Source organism: Saccostrea cucullata, unplaced genomic scaffold (assembly GCF_032062105.1).
Source record: "Saccostrea cucullata isolate Sc308-1 unplaced genomic scaffold, CSIRO_AGI_Scuc_v1 ctg254, whole genome shotgun sequence".
In the NCBI taxonomy this organism is placed as follows: domain Eukaryota; kingdom Metazoa; phylum Mollusca; class Bivalvia; order Ostreida; family Ostreidae; genus Saccostrea; species Saccostrea cuccullata.
The window spans coordinates 27,172-45,116 of record NW_026924791.1 but is presented as its reverse complement, the minus strand read 5'-3'; the positions used below and the strand labels follow the sequence as shown (position 1 = coordinate 45,116).

Sequence of the window (17,945 nt, the reverse complement as noted above, 5' to 3'; positions counted from 1 at the left end):
TATTAATTTAAGTAATTTTACAAAATAAAAAAAATATCACCATAATAGTAGAGATATATTAAATCTAAATGGACTTTAGTTTCATGATTTAAAATATATATTTACTTTGGGTATAGATCTTTTCATTTTACTATAACCTTAAGATGTGCATTATTTATAAATAACAATTATAACCATTTCTAATTTGTAAGAGAATAAGGTTGTATTTTATTTGATAAAGACTATTTCTACAAAATTTGATTTTGAAAATTTTGAAATTTCTACCAACAAAAATTATGTTTATTTTCCCTGAAGGAACTTAGATTAAAGAAAAGATTTAGACAATGATTTTTTTTTTTTTGTAAATCCTTCTGAAAACTATTGCTGCTAAATGTACATGTAAGATCTGTAGATATTTTAAAGAAATATTTTGGTATTGCAGGATGATAATTTTCATTTTCAGAAACCGAAGTCCAAGAATGTAGGCGCGTGCCAATTTGCAGTTTTGACCTATTCCAAGTGTTGAATGAAATTGTAGTGTCACTTGCCATTTATTGGACTTGGGACTCAGAATAGCTCATAACTCCAGAAAGGTGACAGATTAGGCTAGAAATAGTGAAAAAAATGAAATGTTAGAAATTTGTTATCACGAGTGATTTAAAACTATCAATTGTATAGAATATCATCAGTGTAGTTATTTATTTCAAATAAATTTGTAGTCTTGAAACAAAATATATATTCCGGTTAATATTCCCACTGTCCAGTATAATTTTAGTCTCTTGCACTTTTTGATCTTTTTTGCTATCTTCTTCTCTGTTTTTCTTTTTCGTTTATTTAATTTTTAATTTTTGTAAGTTTGTTGTTTTCTTTTTAATTACTGCATTGCATTATTTAAAAACAAAAAAAACTTTGAAAACCAGTCGAATATTATATCCGAAAATTATTTTCTTCATTTTCCTAAAGAATATATTACATATCAAATCCAAGTCTAAGATACTGTTTGATGCATAAAAGTGCGAAAGAAGAAAAAATCATTTAAACAATTTATCCGGCTCAAAATCAACTTTCACCACCTTGTAATGAAAGGGGGATAGGACACTGGGTGGTGGAAGAGGTACCGGGTATTAAAAGTCAGGTTCATTTCAGAAAAGCTACACAATAAAACTTTCAATGATAAATCATTACTTTAAGTAAAAAAGAACAATTTTCGGTATACAATATCGAACTTTGTAATACAAAACTTTTTTTCCCTGTTTGGTGTTTAAATGTTTCGGAGATGACAGGGAGATAAAAAATTGCATGCAACAGCAAAGGGCCATTTGATAGAAAAATTAAAAATAACCTGAGAAAGAATTATGTATCGACTTTAAAGAAAAAAAACCCTTTAGTTTATTGTTTGCTGTTCCCTGACGCATGTAGACGGTTTTGTCTTACAGGATGCATTAAACCTAGAGAGATACCGAGCGTATAGAAAGCTGTGTCTAACTGTCAATAGCACGTGTTCCTCTGTCGTCTTAATTATGTTAACAGGTGTCACAAGTGCTTCTGCAGTTAAAAGTTGCATATTCATGCTCTTAGGTACTGTTAGGATATTTAGACATTTTTTTTCAATTTCTCGCCATCGTTCACCGTTTAGTGACACTTACATAATGGGGTGAGTTGATGAGAATATGACAGAAATATGTCAAAATATGCTCGAATAAATTAAATATTCAGAAAGAGGGGCCACAATATGAACATTTTAATCTAGATCTCATTAATGAGCTTAACGATAATTTTCATCACATACAAACTACTTTCGGGGTGGGGGGGGGGGGGGGGGGGGGGGGGCTACAGCATGGAGACAATTCACTGTGGTCTGTAGATATTTCAGGTTCGGAAAATAAAATATAAAATTGTAAATAAATTCATAATGTCAGATCATCATCAGTAAAACTGAACTTTTAAAATTATTCATTAGCATAAGTTAAGATTTCTGTGCTGCTGCAAGTAATGTCAGGAGGAAGCATTACCTAACGATGTACAACATTTTAACTTGATCAAATTTGCTTTAACAATATCTTTGAGGTAATTTTCAGTATTTCAGAAACTAATATGGTCAATAGCAATTGATTATCGATCAGTTAAAAAAAATCCCACCATCATTAATATTGGAAGATCTCCTTTCCTCATTGAGCACCAACATAACTCCAAACCAACTTGTTTATTATTCTTCGAAAATAATTTAATATTATATTTAGGCCTAATTTATTTATCATAATTATGTTCAACTTAAGCATTAGACCAAAGAGAGATAACTCTTACTGACAGCTGTAATGACAGCAGTGTGTCCCTTCCTGTATTTAGCCTGCTCCAAAAATGGCTGGCATGTTGACGCAAGGACGGCGCGTCGTGCCACATATATTTCGAGGGTTTTCTGGTTGTAGAGCTATAACCTATGGATTAAAGGTATGAAGTTGAAAGAAGCAGTATTTTTCAATGATAGCACAAACATGTAAGGGAACTACGACATCGTAGCTAATTGGTGATGACTTCATCTTGAAGGACACTTATTTGCTTCCTTTGGACAAGTTTGATGTTTTACATTTTTAGTTACTGTAGATAAATTACAGTAGCAAAAAGTCAGGGTAATTTTCATGAGAAATACTATAAAGTACAACCGGATAAATGAAATCTAGGCCTTACAAAAAATTGTGTCGTGATAGGTGAAAGATAAACCAGATTGTACATTAACTCGAATTTCCTCGGAAAAATAAACAAGAAAAGCAATGCAAAAAATCAGATTAATAATGGTTAGAAGGGCACCAGTTTTTTTTTTGTTAATTGAGTTGTAGTAATTAAAGATTTTTTTTTTGATAAAGGAAAATGAAAAAAAAACCCAAACATTTGTGACTTCTTAATTTTATCCTTTCTTTCATATGTTTCAATCATTCACTTCAGTGGTATTCTTTTTATTCTTTTCCCTTTATTACAAAGTAAATGATTAGAGTTTTAACAGGCTAGGGACTGAGGTTCTCTTCTGACCTTACAACAATTAAATTATGTTTTTTTTTTATTTCAAAGCGGCATTTTTGTCGGTCACTTTGGCTGGTAGGGGGTCCTTAATAGGGAAATCACTGCTTATATTGTTATTTTTCTGTCCTCAGTCACTTGTATATTTTGTTAGTAAATGAGCATGATAATTTGCCCCCAAAATGTTGAATTGATCCATTGTTTATCATTAATAAGTTGACCTTTGATTTTTATTTCAGAGTTCAAGACAAGTACATCATGCTTTGAGTGAGTGCAATCTACACGAACACACCTCACATTTAACCTCTTTTTATATTATATATTCAATTTTTTTCAACAATATCAAATTTTGATTTGCAGTCTTAACAAAATTTTATTACAAGTGAATTAAGTGACTTTTATGTGAAGATTAAGGCATTTAACATTGAAGCATAAAAAAAGTGGTATTTTGATAAGAGCCATTTATCACTAAAAGTATGTTGCACTTGATAATTATGTTCACAATCTGACATTGATTTTTAAGGTGCGGGCCAGAAAACCGACTTTCCTTTAGCAGAGTGAGTATAGAATTACCGCCCCTATTTGTAGTGCCATATCTTATAACTACCCTCATGTCTTCCCATGCTGACTGATATTTAATGAAGTTTGTCTGAGAAGTTAATTTTAAGCTGGAAGGAAAGATGTCTTTTTTTTACAGTAAATATCAGATGATGACATTTTGCAATCATTTTTTATTACTTGTTTGATAGTGGGGGAACAGGTTAAAACTGTTGATCAAAGATTGGTCTGTCAAAAATTGGAAAAAAATGAATATGACTTAAAAGATTTGAACTGTTTGTTTGAAAGAAGACTAGAATAAGTTTTTTTTTATTATTTTTTTTTTTTAATTTTTTTTTACATCAGAGTCTTTATTCTGTGGACTTCATAAAAATACTGATATTTGAAAATTGTATCATTTTTCTATTAGAAATCCTCCTCTTTGATATACTTGAGTGTGAAACACTGTATTTTTTTTACAGAAAATAAACTTATTTTTTTTTTATAAATAATACAAATCGTTGTTTACTCTTATTAGGTACCAGAAAAAACAGACATGGGCCAGAAATTTTCATGTGTCATCCGTGTTCTGTAAGTCTGAGGTTTTGAATTAATGAGGACTTTTTTCAAAGCTTTTTGCACCACTGCATTTCATTTACGGATAAAAAAAAAATCTTTCATTTACTAAATATTATTTTAATTTACCAAAAATTTTTTTACTTCTGTCAACATTGGAATATATATTCTTTCAGATCAAGATATAAAGGAGGTCAAGTGCCCTGGATTTTCTGAGTCCATTTCAGAGGGGGATGTCAGGTGGGAGAAAGGTAAGCCAAAAAAATTGGTGCCACTCTGATTATTTTGTACTCTTGTGATAAAATGTGCTGAGCTACATGTAATTACTGTAAAATCATATTTTCGAGGGGTCAAATTTTCGTGGTTTGAGGAAAATATATTGGTTCATGGGGATTTGATTTCGTTGATGAAGAATTGATCATATGTGAAAAAATGCATTTTGTGGTGGACATAGATTTGTCGGTCTTTTCATACCTTGAAATCCACAAAAATTAACCCCCACGAAAATTAGTGATTTCACAGTACATGAATGTAGTGATATGTATGAAGTGAGGTACATAAGATTATATGTGAGTTATATATGATTACAAATAATAGGCTACGTGAGATTATATGTGAGCTATGTATGATTACATGCAGTGAGCTACACACGATTATATGTTATATGTAAGCTATGTATGATTACATGTAGTGAGCTACACATGATAATATGTGAGCTATGTATGATTACATGCAGTGAGCTACACACGATTATATGTAAGCTATGTATGATAATGTGTAGTAGGCTACGAGATTGTATGTGAACTAGGTATGATTACATTTACATGTAGTAGGCTACATGAGATTATATGTGAGCTATATATGATAACATGCAGTGAGCTACACACGATTATATGTAAGCTATGTATGATTACATGTAGGGAGCTACACACTTTATATGTAAGCTATGTGTGATTACATTTACATGTAGTAGGCTACATGAGATTATATGTTGTTAGGTACATTTGATACATGTAACTGCATCCAAACACTGTATATCAGGTTTTTTCCGCGTCATGTTTTTTCTGCAAATCAGAACCTAAATCAGTATATTAAATTTACGCCAATCAAATTTTCACCTTATGTTGCGTACTAACTCTCAAATCCACAGATATTATTTTTAAGATTCAAACAATCATAGGTCATTTTTGCTGTTCCATTTTGACTAGCAGCTCAGGTATAATTAGAAGAGGTTCTCGCAAGGAATGTGACCAATATAAATAGCTTGTCAATTAGTAAACAAACAATAGGGCTCATACCTATTACCGGTATCTTGCGCTTGTCCTCTGATCCCTCTATTTCTACCCTCTACGATATAAGTATTAAGAAATAATTCTACTGCAAGAAGAAAACTTTGTATTAAATTTACACTGTTTTATTTTCCGCGATTCAGAACTCGTCGCGAACAAAGCGGAAATTGGATACACACGGAAAAATCCTGATATACTGTATAATGAGCTACATCATGGTATTACGTAGACTGAAGCACATGTTTAAGCAACCCTAAGTAATAAATGTATTTACCTAGTTTTATTTTGGAGGGTAATTTCAAATGTGTTATAGATGTATTTAGAAGTTAAGGTACAGAACTTGCCAAAACAATGATAATATTATTATTAACTGTTGAAGATATCTAGCATGTATACATTAGATAATTTTACATCGTATTATTAGAGATTAAATTGTATGTTTTATTTTGTTTGGCAGCTGTTGGTGATTTTGTACAGGAGGATGAGACACTGGGAGAAGTGGAGACAGACAAGGTAAACAATTAAGATTAATACAGGGTTATTTTCACCCTGAGTTCTTTCCGCCCTTTCACACTTGCAAACGATTTTTCCCCATTTTAAATTCACCCAGTTACAGTTTTGTTTAAGAAATTATACTGCTTTTTTTATTCACCCCATTTTAATTTCGCCCGTCTGTGAGTATGGCGAAAGGGGCAACAATAAATGGGGGCAAAAATTTCCCTGTATACAGTAGATAAGGAATACTGAGGGTTCACCCCCCCCCCCAAAAAAAAATTGAAAATGAATGTAAATTTAATGGAAATTGAGTAATTTGAAAAGCCAAATTTTCAAACAACAGTTTGTTTTTGCAAGATGATTATTTTGTATTTATAGGCAAGACATAATTTCCACAAACTCTGATTTATTCTTTATTTAATCGTTAATGCTACAAATTAAGGTGAGAATTAAATTTTTTTCAAGCAGGCATTTTTGCATAGCTATGTGCAAATGAAGTTCTAGGATATGAAAGGTGATTTATTGTAATTTACTCAAGTAAAAAAGAAACTGGAATTAAACATTGGTAAACAAATAATACATGTACTCTGATTGTTTTTAGACAGGAGTGCCTATTCACAGTCCATACACAGGGGTCATTGTAGAACTTCTAGTGGAGGATGGAGCCACAGTTCAAGCTCATCAGCCTCTCATGAAGATAGATATTTCAGGTAAATCTGCTTCATTTATTGATGAGGGAACAGTTAATTTGCACTGGACTGACTTGTTACAATAAGTATTTGCTTGGTGAAAAAATACACATATAATTATACAATTTGCATACAAATCTTTTGACTTACCCATGTATTTTGGGATTCTTTTTATGTTAGTTTCTCCATTAGTTCCACTATGGTGTTAATTTTTGGGGATTTTATCCTCCACCCAATATCAATGAAATTGAAAGTAAACATTAACAATTTCTCCATTCTTTCAGATTATTGAAAAAAATCTATAAAAGTAAACTGATATTATGGAGATCAGTGCCTCATACCCAAATGGGAGATATAGCTGTAATGAAAATTTTTACACAGTTTAATTTCTCTTTAAAGCTTCAGGGGACGCTCCTGCCAAGAAAACAGAGGCACCTGCAGCGGAAAAACCCAAACCTGCCGCAGAAAAGCCTAAGGAAGAGGCACCACCAAAACAAGCCCAAACCAGCTCCAGCGGCCCCATTCCAACCACCCCTCCCCCTCCCCCACCTGTACCAAAGGCACCCATGTCCTCTTACCCTACCTCAAGTGTCAAGGTCACACCTTTTGAGGGGTCAGTGGCACAAGGGGGTGCTAGAACAGAAACAAGGGTTAGTTAAATGTTTTACTGTCAAAAGACTATACTATTATGTAAGAATTATTTGATTTTATTGCATTGAATGTGTTATTGTCTTTATTCAGACAAAGATGACGAGAATTCGTCAGAAGACAGCCCAGAGATTAAAAGAATCTCAGAACACATGTGCTGCACTAACAACCTTTCAAGAATGTGATATGAGGTAAATTTAACATTATAAGACATCACTGCTGCAGCAAACAATATTTGTGGGTACATGTAATTTCTGTGAAGAAATTATGTCTGTTTTTAACATACTGTAAATTACCTTTTATTGGCATATGAAAACAACATTATTTGTCTGATTTTTGAACATATAAGAATTTTTTTTTTTCATGAATAAAAAAATGGGGGGGGGAAGAAAAGTTATTTTTAATGTTTATATAAAGTGTTGTAGTGCAAACTTATGCTGTATACTATATAACCTTTATCATATTCATAGCAATCTCATGGAGTGGAGAAAAACATACAAAGACCAGTTTGAAAAGAAGCATGGAGTGAAGTTAGGAATGATGTCTCCTTTTATTAAGGCTGCTGCCTTTGCTCTGAAGAACCAGCCTGTTGTGAATGCTGTGATTGACGGAAATGAAATTATTTACAGAGACTATATAGACATTTCTGTAGCTGTAGCATCCCCAAAGGTACTGTAGGACTCAGTGATCTTGTCCAGATTGTTAACTACTTGAAAAAAAGGTGGTATTTGCATTAAGTGAAAGTACACAAGATTCATTATCTGAATTAATTATTACCTTTTTTATCAGTTCAAAGATGTCCTCTTTTATACATCCTTCTTGGAATTCCATGTCAACGTACTTCAGATTTACACTACTAGTATATGACAAAAACAGTGTACCTATTGAAATCCATATTGATTATTAGTTTGATGTAAGTTTAAATAAGACGAAAATAATTGAAAACATTTGATTTCTTTACCAGGGTCTGGTTGTACCTGTTATCAGGAATGTGGAGACACTGAGTTATGCTGACATTGAGAAAAACATCCTAGACTATGGAGAAAAGGTATGGAGCGTTGAAATTTTGTGTAACAACAATGGGAAATTAAAAAGTTATCCCAGTAAGAACTTTCTGTTGTAAAAGTAATTCATAAATTTCAGTACTGAAAAAAAAAGTCAGGTTATAAGATTTAGACATTTGTAATAATATTATTGTGACATAGGATATCTGCAACTACTGATAATGCTACAATATCCAGGACTTAATAACCCTTGCATCCAGTTCCTGTTAAAGGACCCTAGCCTAATTGAAAATTTACCCTTTTTTCCCAAAATTTAGGTAAAAAAATCCCAAATGACAAGCAGATTTAATTTTAAAGTGCTTTATACAGTAGATTAAAATATATTGAATTTAGGGATGTCAAATCGGTCAATTTTTAATACTCGGTTACTCGGACGTTTTTCCGATCGAGTACCCGGGTACTCGGTAAAATTCTTAATAAATATGAATTTAATTCATAACTGTAAAACATTGCAAACTCTTGTAGGAATAAAACCACATGGTCTGATGGGAGGTTTACTTGTTAGATTAAATTTAGGACCCTTTTTGGTACAGGTTCCTGTACCCTAATAATTGAAAATTTTTAATTGAAAAGTGGAAAAACTTGGAGATACAACATAGCTCATATTAAGTTTAAATGTTGAATAAAGAGTTACTTTGAACGATTATTCCTTAATCACATCTTTATTCTTCATCAAAATCTTACAATTCAATTAGGGATGTCAACGAGTACCTGGTTAACCGGGTACTCAATCGAACGTCCGAGTATCGAATACCAAAATCGGTACTCGGTTACTCGGATGTATATTTTTAAATATTTCTAAGCTTATTTATCAATGCATTAAAACATCGGTTTTAAAACGTAAAATGTTCATTGCACTTGTAAATACAGTAATTAGGGTTTCCTGCGCCTCTAAATGACCGTTATCGCCTGTGGCAGTGTTTATACAGTAATTACCGTGACCAAGCACCTGTTACCTGGCTTTTCTCACCTTCGGCTGCCTTCTACCCTTATGTTTAGTTTTCTTTAATTATTTCTTTTCATTGAACATCGTTTAAGGTCTATATTACCGTGAACCATTTATGATTTTATTTCTCGTATTTATCTGATAAATAAACTGAACTTTAAAAAATTGTTAGATTAAATTTCGTCGAGCACAAAGTGGTCATAATTGTTACAACACATTTACAATTTTTTAAAGTTCAGTTTATTTATCAGATAAATACGAGAAATAAAATCATAAATGGTTCACGGTGGTTTTGTTTTAAATGAAATAATCTGATCCCTAATTGTAACGTAACTCTTTGGTTGCTTTTGACGTCCAAGGGATCAGTCATCAGAGCTACAGTATCAACTTGATCAAGTTCTCCTATTTCAGAGCGGGTTTATGATCTTCGTACACTTTTCAATCCTAGATTTCAAAAAATTACGAGACGGTATGTAATAGTTTGGTGCAACGATGAACATAAGATTTTTAAAGCCTTTGCCTTCAACCATTTGCATTAATTGGCATGTAATCAAATGCATCCATATCAACAATCGCACGTGCAATATTGTCTGTCTCTTTCCCTAAGAATTTACGGCTTCTTGGAGAATTGACAAAATTATCTAATTTATTTAAACATAATATAGACCTTAAACGATGTTCAATGAAAAGAAATAATTAAAGAAAACTAAACATAAGGGTAGAAGGCAGCCGAAGGTGAGAAAAGCCAGGTAACAGGTGCTTGGTCACGGTAATTACTGTATAAACACTGCCACAGGCGATAACGGTCATTTAGAGGCGCAGGAAACCCTAATTACTGTATTTACAAGTGCAATGAACATTTTTCGTTTTAAAAACCGATGTTTTAATGCATTGATAAATAAGCTTAGAAATATTTAAAAATATACATCCGAGTAACCGAGTACCGATTTTGGTATTCGATACTCGGACGTTCGATTGAGTACCCGGTTAACCAGGTACTCGTTGACATCCCTAATTGAATTGTAAGATTTTGATGAAGAATAAAGATGTGATTAAGGAATAATCGTTCAAAGTAACTCTTTATTCAACATTTAAACTTAATATGAGCTATGTTGTATCTCCAAGTTTTTCCACTTTTCAATTAAAAATTTTCAATTATTAGGGTACAGGAACCTGTACCAAAAAGGGTCAATTAAGCTCTAATGTTTCTCATTTGATATTGTTGCACTATGAGCTGATTATTTTTATAGACTACATATTAAAGATATCTTATTTTGAATATATTTAACTATTTGCTGCATATCTTATTTGAAATATAGGTTTATAAAATAAAAATGTCTTTTTAAAAAGGAAAAATTGTGATATTAACTTCTTGTTAAATCTTTTGTGTTTGTGTGGAAATTTATTGATGAATCATGGTTGTGTATTTCTAGGCAAAGAAGAACATGTTAGCAATAGAGGACATGGAAGGAGGGACATTTTCTATCAGTAATGGGGGTGTATTTGGATCTCTCTTTGGAACCCCTATAATTAATCTACCACAAAGTGCTATCTTAGGAATACATACTATTAAGAAAAGACCAGTAGTTGTTGATGATCAGGTATGTACTCATCTCAAAAGGTATTTCCCATGCTGCTTTTTGGAAGAAAGAGTCATTTTGGCTTTAAAGCCGAGGCCCTTGTAATCATGATAATTCTTTACATGTTAAGATTTTGTATAGTACTATGAAATATCACTAAAAACTCAATTATATAAGCTGTTGTTTTGTAGCTTGAATGTTAATTCTCTATGCCAATCACTTATTAAGCTCACTTTCAAAAAATACACATTTTGTCAATCAATTTTTGTCATTTTATTGATCAAAATACACCTTGATTATCAACTTAATTTTGATACATTTATTGCAGTAAATCATTATTTTGTACTGTATATATAGAGGATATTCAATGTTTTGTCGTTGAATATGGAATTTATTTCACGAGTGGGACAGGATTATTTTTTTTATATTTTCACGAGTGCGAAGCACGAGCGAAAATATCAAAAAATCATGTCTCACGAGTGAAATAAATTCCATATTCAACGACTAAATATAGAATTTTCTGTTAAATACATTTATAAAATAATTCTTTGATTTTTCCTTTGCCTCTGTCTTTTTGTAATAAAGTCATAGGCTCGTGACGTCATAGTTGAGCGGTTGAGACGTCATAGCTAAGTGAGGTGAAAAGTTTTACACTGTAAACATGGATTTAGCAACATATTTTTGGTAATTTTGACAGTTTTATTCGCTGTCAGAATGGTTTATTTATTTCCATCGATCTTATATTAGGTCAAGGAAGATTTTTTACAGCAATCTTCGTTATTGGAAGGGAAATCGAGAGTTTTCCCGCACTTCTGATATTTGTCACACTGTGACAGGATATCATTTTGATATCCTTTCACACTGTGACAGGATATCATTTTTATTCAATGAATAAATTAAAGTATTTCACGGGTAAAAATGTAATAAACCTGTATATACCTGTATACTTTCATGTTTCTTAATCAGTAATAATTTTCTCTGTGTTTTCAGATTGTGATTCGCCCTATAATGATTCTGGCTCTTACTTATGATCATAGACTTATTGATGGTCGTGAGGCTGTGACATTCTTAGTGGACATCAAGCGAGCAATAGAAGATCCCAGAGTCATGCTTCTAGATATCTAGTTATGTGGCAAAGATAGTGCACAGAAACAGTTTAATAAGAAATTGTAAACATACATGTCTGCAGCCTTGCTCAGGACTTTATTTTTATTAACTTAATCCTCATGAGAATTTCTTTTAAAAAGTGCTTTTGGAGTGCTTTGAGATCTTTACTGTGTTTTAAGTTAAGATTTCTGCAGAAAGTGGATATTTTGATTAAATTCAAAATATTTTCATCTGAAATATATAAGATCTGCTTACATTAAATTTAGCTTGATTTTGGGGTAGATGTTCTCCTATCAGATATACATGTTTATTGTTTTATACTGGTAAATTAAAGTTTGAAGGTACTTGTATTAAAACAAATTACTGAAAGAAATTCCCATCAAGGGGGGAATTTAAGAGGCATAATTTATGGACATTAATTTATATTGATAACTTGAATCAAATATGTTGAACAATAAAATATTTTTCCTTTATTTTTTTTTAACTTTGTTTTGTTTAAACAGGATTGAAAGTCAAGTTTCTACTTGAACATTTCCTGAGTACTGTTTCTGTTTTAAAAGTAGAAATTGGTTTTTATTGAAAAGTAAAATCCAAAACCCATGATCAATCATGTATTTGTTATTCTTCAAAGAATTTTCCCATATATTCTATGTACAACTCATTTTGGCACCCATTGCTCCCTGTCATGATAAATTGACAAATATATATGTATTAATACCATCATTTCTATTTTTGTGACTGAATTATTTTACATTCTAGTGTGAAGAAGATTTTTTTGAATTTTCCATATATATTTCTATGTAAAACTTTTTATATATGAGCTGTATCACAGTATGTGGGCCAGCTGTGATTTGTCTTTGAAATTTTATACCTGATGTTTTATATAAATATGATGAATAATGGCTTTGTCATTCTTCACAAAAGATTTAAAGTATTTTCCCATTAATTTCTATACAACTTTGGTCGCATTTTGGCCCCGCAAATACCCCCAGGGATCATGATTTGAAAGAACTTGAATATTTAATACTTGAGTTCACTTCCATATTTTGATGAATTATGGCTTTGACATTCTGAGAAGAAGATTTTTAAAGAATTTTCCTATATATATTCTATGTAAAACTTTGAAATTTTGGCCCCGCCCTACCCCAAAGGGCAATGATTTGAACAAACTTGAATCTTCACTACCTGAGGATGTTAAATGTCATTTTCCTACAGTGGTTCTTGAGAAGAATTTTAAAGAATATATATTTTAATGTAAAACTTTGTCGGCCATTTTGCTCCCCTAAAGATTTGAACAAACTTGAATCTTCACTACCTAAGGATGCTTCCATAAAATTTTAATTAACTCTTAAATTCTTGAAAATAACATCGAAGATTTTTAAAGAATTTTCTGTTATGTAAATGCAATGTAATATATTTTTCCCCACCCTACCCCCGGGGGTATTACCTATTACAAACTTGTTTTAATAATAACTACAAGGATTGTTTCCATATAAATTTGATGAATATATGCTTTCAATTTGTTATATGACACAAGATTTTTAAACCATTTCCCATATATTTCTATGTAAAACTTTGGTTTCAATTTAAGCAGATTTGAACAAACTTGTAAATGTTCATTTAACAAGATATATAAATTTGATGAATTATGGCTTGTCATTGAACTTGGAAGAATTTTTAAAGAATTTTCAGATATATTTCTAAAAACTTAACGTTTTTTGGCCCCGGGAACCCCCGGGGGTCATATAACTTGTTACTATAAGGAAAAAAATGCTGATAAATATCACTAATCATGGCTTTGAAATACTTGAGAAGACAATATATGCATGAATAGAAGATTTCCCCATCTAGTCCTGTGCAGAACTTTGGTCTGCCATTCTCCCCCCCCCCTATTTCCCAGGGGTCATAATTTGAACAAACTTGAATCTTCACTACCTGAGAATGATTTCACATAAGTTTCATCTTTCCTGGCTAAGTGGTTCTTGAGAACAAGATATTTCCTATGTATTCCTAGGTAAAACTTTGATCAGTTATTGTGGCCCAACCCTACCCCCAGGGGTCATGATTTGAACAAACTTGAATGTACACTACCTGAGGATTATTTCACATGAGTTTCATCTTTCCTGGCACAGTGGTTCTTGAGAAGAAGATTTTTAAAGATTTTTTATATATACATGTATTCCTTTGTAAAACTTTGATCGGCCATAGTGGCCCCACTCTACCCCAAGGGTCATGATTTGAACAAATTTGAATCTACATTACCTGAGGATGATTCCACATGAGTTTCTTTTTTCTTGACCCAATGGGTCTTGAAAAGAAGATTTTTTAAAAATGCCATTAATTTCTCATTAATTCATAATAATCTCCCCTTGGAAAAGGGTTTGGCCCTTCATTTGAACAAACTTGAATCCCCTTCACCTAAGGATACTTTGTTGCAAGTTTAGTTGAAATTGTCCCAGTGGTTCTTGAGAAGAAGATGAAAATGTGAAAAGTTTATGCCGACAACAATGATGACGACGACAGACGACGGACAAATTTGATCAAAAAGAAACAAAGGACAGATTCTAGATTCTAAAATACTTAATCGTGTTAATACGGAAGTTCACATAAAGTCATAGAAGAATGTTTAGTGTATGTTTATGATCTTTTTCTCTAAAATTTAATTATGCAAGCCAATTTAGGTAATTGAAAAAATTATTAGTTTAATCACAAATCTTATGAAAGAAGTATTTTACATGTAAATTAAATCAAGTTAATTAACTTTTAAACTTGATATAACATACTTTTATATTTCATATGTGCATTTTGTACCGAACCTATTCAGATGGAATTTTAATCTTTAAGTTCACTGCGGTCCTTAATATGGGGCATTGTGATGCCTTGTTTGTGAAAATTATATGCTAGCTACCAAGTGAAGGATAAAGACAATTCTGGACAGAGGGCAAAATTCTTTCATCAAGACTATTGTTGACTGCAAAATGATGGATTTAAGGCCATAATAAATAAATTGCTATATTCTCATCCGAATTTTTTTAAAAATTTGGGTGGGCGGGGGGCTTTTACTTTATATTTTTTATTTTTTTCCAATTTTGCAGATTTTTTATGACCTGCCAATTCGATGTAATTTTATTTACAAAATAAAAAAATTATAGTAAAGGGTCATTATTTTTCATGTAACATCATCACCAATCTTTTCAACCAATGACTTGTTTAAAATATATACGCGTGTATATAAAGCAATTACCATCTTTTCAGCTATTAAAATCATGTTGACATTTGCTGTAAAATCAGAACACTGGTAAAATTGTGATAGTATGTAGTTAAAAAGTTAAAATGATGCTTGCTTTAAAACAAACACTAATCCAGATCCAAAGCTTATATGGAAGCCACCAGAGGGTGCAGAAGTAGGACATTTTCCAGTATTTCCTCAATTCTGGTGGAATTTCATCATATTTGAGATACTTTTCTCGTAGGAAAACATAAAGCACAAGCTTGCCTATCTGAGATTTTTTCAAGTGTCTGACACACCCTATAAAATATATAAATTTGGTAGATAGGCAAGCTTGTGCTTATGTTTTCCGAAATAAAAACCTACCAAAATTTTGAAAATTTGCATAAAAATGAGAAAAGAAAATTTTTAAATTTTTCTAGTGACCTTGAATTTCCCCTCTTGACCTATATCCTGACACACTCTTGACCTCATGAGCTCATTTTGTGTAAAATGAGAACCAATACTGTTTTTTCTATGGATAAAGTTTGGATCATTCTGAAAGACACCCAAAATCACGGGCCAAATAGAGGTCTTACCCTATCTTGTCCTTTCTACGGACATAAGATTGCAATAAATTTCAAGTCTTCACTGGTGCTCTCAAAGGATTTATTTAAAACTTATTGATAATACATATTTGATGGAGAATTTCAATACTCTGTAAAATATTTTTAAGGCACCTTAAATACATGTACACAAAGTGAAACCTTCTACACACGTTACATGTACATGCGTATTTCTTTTTAAAAATTAATAAATAATTAACAAATTTAGACTGTAATCAAATAAATTGATATTAAAACTACCCTGATAAACTAAATAACATTATATATACAGTGTAATCACAGGAGTATGAAGTTTTTATCAAAACAATTCTACCTCCGTGATGAATCTATGTTTGATTTATTTATTAACAAAATTTAGACTAATTAAATAAATTTTTAAAACTACCCTCCAACTGAATAAATGATATATAATCAAGGTCATGACACACCCTTATATCAAAACAATCAATGTGGAGTATAGAATCTAAACAAAAAAATGTAAATGGGCTTTAAACACATCAAAAAAAAAAAAAAAAAAAAGAAAGAAAAAGATAATACATTAATTTCAATATATAATCCAATGTTATATAATATGCTGAGGTACTAGTTACAATAAACTTTCTGTATACATAGAAATTATGAAAAACTTGCACATTTCCTTATGGTAATTTCATTGTAAAAGTATTATTTGAACAAATATATGTATATTCTTGAATTAAATATTCAACTTGAACCTGAGAATCAAAGCTGGCTAATTAAAAGGACATGAAAAACAACATGGTACAACTAGGTTAGCTAAAGGATCGATATTTTTCCATAGGTACTCCCCCACAGCTTTTAATAAATTATAATCTACTACACTATAGTAATAATTACAGTATATACAATGTATATAGGTTCTCCCATGATTTGTAGTTGGATAGGATTTTTATTCAACAAGTTGTGTGATTTTTATCCCCAAGCCTTGGTGAGGGGATAAAAACACACGAGTTGGATAAAAATCATATCCAATTACAAATCATGGGAGATTCTTTTTATCCCATGTTTATTACTTTACGCTGTTTATATATAGGACTCCACTTTATTTTACTTCATCACGCTAACACAAAACCCATTGACTTTGACGTCATAACTGCACTTAACTGTGGTATACGAAATCAAGCTATATATGAGCTATATTAACATGGGATAAAGGGATAAACATGGGATAAATTCTTTTTTAACAATTCAGCTGGGAAGTGCCTATGGCTGCCATTAGGTATTACTTAATAAATAAGTTTTATGCTTCGAATTCATTCTTTCTTTTAGAAGTCAAAAAATTCAGGCATGAATGACAGGAATATATATCAGTCAATAGAAATCACTATGTCAAAACTTTGGTCATTTTTTTCAAGTCATGTTGTCACATCTGCAATATTTGTTCATAAACTTCTTTTCATGCCAAAATATTCTAATAATAGGGGTGTGCAATATTACCAGTATATCGGTATATTGCGGTATTATCTACCACGATAATATATCGCGATATGAAAATCAGATACCGGTATTTCACGATATTTATAAAAATATATAAAAAAAACCTCCTTTATTGTAGAAACTGTTAAAATAAAACTGGAAACTTCTAAGTCTTTTTCTTTCTCGTTGAAAGAATTCTTCGTCAGTTTCGTTCGGGAGAGAGAGGAGAGAGAGGGGAGAGAGAGAAATGGAAGCTTTTAATTCACTGTTGCAGTTTTGAATATCTTACTTTGAAATAAAATTACTAATCAATAAGACTTTCAAATAAAATTTATAAGGAAGAAAATGTATTTAACATTTTTACAGGGTGTATACCATATGCATTGCGGTTCTCAAAATCTCACATTGAATCTGAAATGTCAAGTTCAATATACATGACATATTACAAGTAAATGGTCATCCATGTTTTCACTTGTAGCAGTGTTGTTTTAATTATTTTTAATAACTTTCATGCCATTTTAAACACCTTATGCTATAGCAGGAGCATGTATATATTAAATAAGGCCATTTCCTGATTGTTCGTCTTGATGTGAAATTAGGTCGGGTTAGACTAAATTACCAAAACGCAAGAAAACAGGTCACAATTTCTTTCTGGTTTTTTAAATTTTACTTCTTAACCACAATAAAATTTTTTTCATATAGGCCTAATATGTATATTGTTTTAATCTTTAATAACATTTTATGCTACTTCATTA

The 17,945-nt window shown here is 31.5% G+C and overlaps 1 protein-coding gene across 1 annotated transcript; it reads left to right on the top strand.

Annotated features, from left to right (window-relative positions):
* Positions 1 to 2,298: 2,298 nt before the first annotated feature.
* Positions 2,299 to 12,395, top strand: LOC134267299 (dihydrolipoyllysine-residue succinyltransferase component of 2-oxoglutarate dehydrogenase complex, mitochondrial-like). The gene is made up of 13 exons (XM_062749521.1): positions 2,299 to 2,427; positions 3,231 to 3,258; positions 3,515 to 3,548; positions 4,067 to 4,119; positions 4,281 to 4,355; positions 5,851 to 5,906; positions 6,490 to 6,598; positions 6,977 to 7,227; positions 7,319 to 7,416; positions 7,696 to 7,894; positions 8,190 to 8,273; positions 10,669 to 10,836; positions 11,806 to 12,395. Exons 1-13 carry the CDS (start codon positions 2,338 to 2,340, stop codon positions 11,938 to 11,940), a joined length of 1,380 nt encoding a protein of 459 aa, XP_062605505.1. The 5' UTR covers positions 2,299 to 2,337; the 3' UTR covers positions 11,941 to 12,395.
* The last annotated feature ends 5,550 nt before the right edge of the window (positions 12,396 to 17,945 follow it).

Coding starts and splice junctions, on each gene's coding strand:
- LOC134267299 (XM_062749521.1), top strand. CDS start 2,338: ATGGCTGGCATGTTGACGCAAGGACGGCGCGTCGTGCCACATATATTT. Junction 4,356..5,850: donor GGATGTCAGGTGGGAGAAAG/GTAAGCCAAAAA, acceptor TTTGTTTGGCAG/CTGTTGGTGATTTTGTACAG. Junction 7,228..7,318: donor GTGCTAGAACAGAAACAAGG/GTTAGTTAAATG, acceptor GTCTTTATTCAG/ACAAAGATGACGAGAATTCG.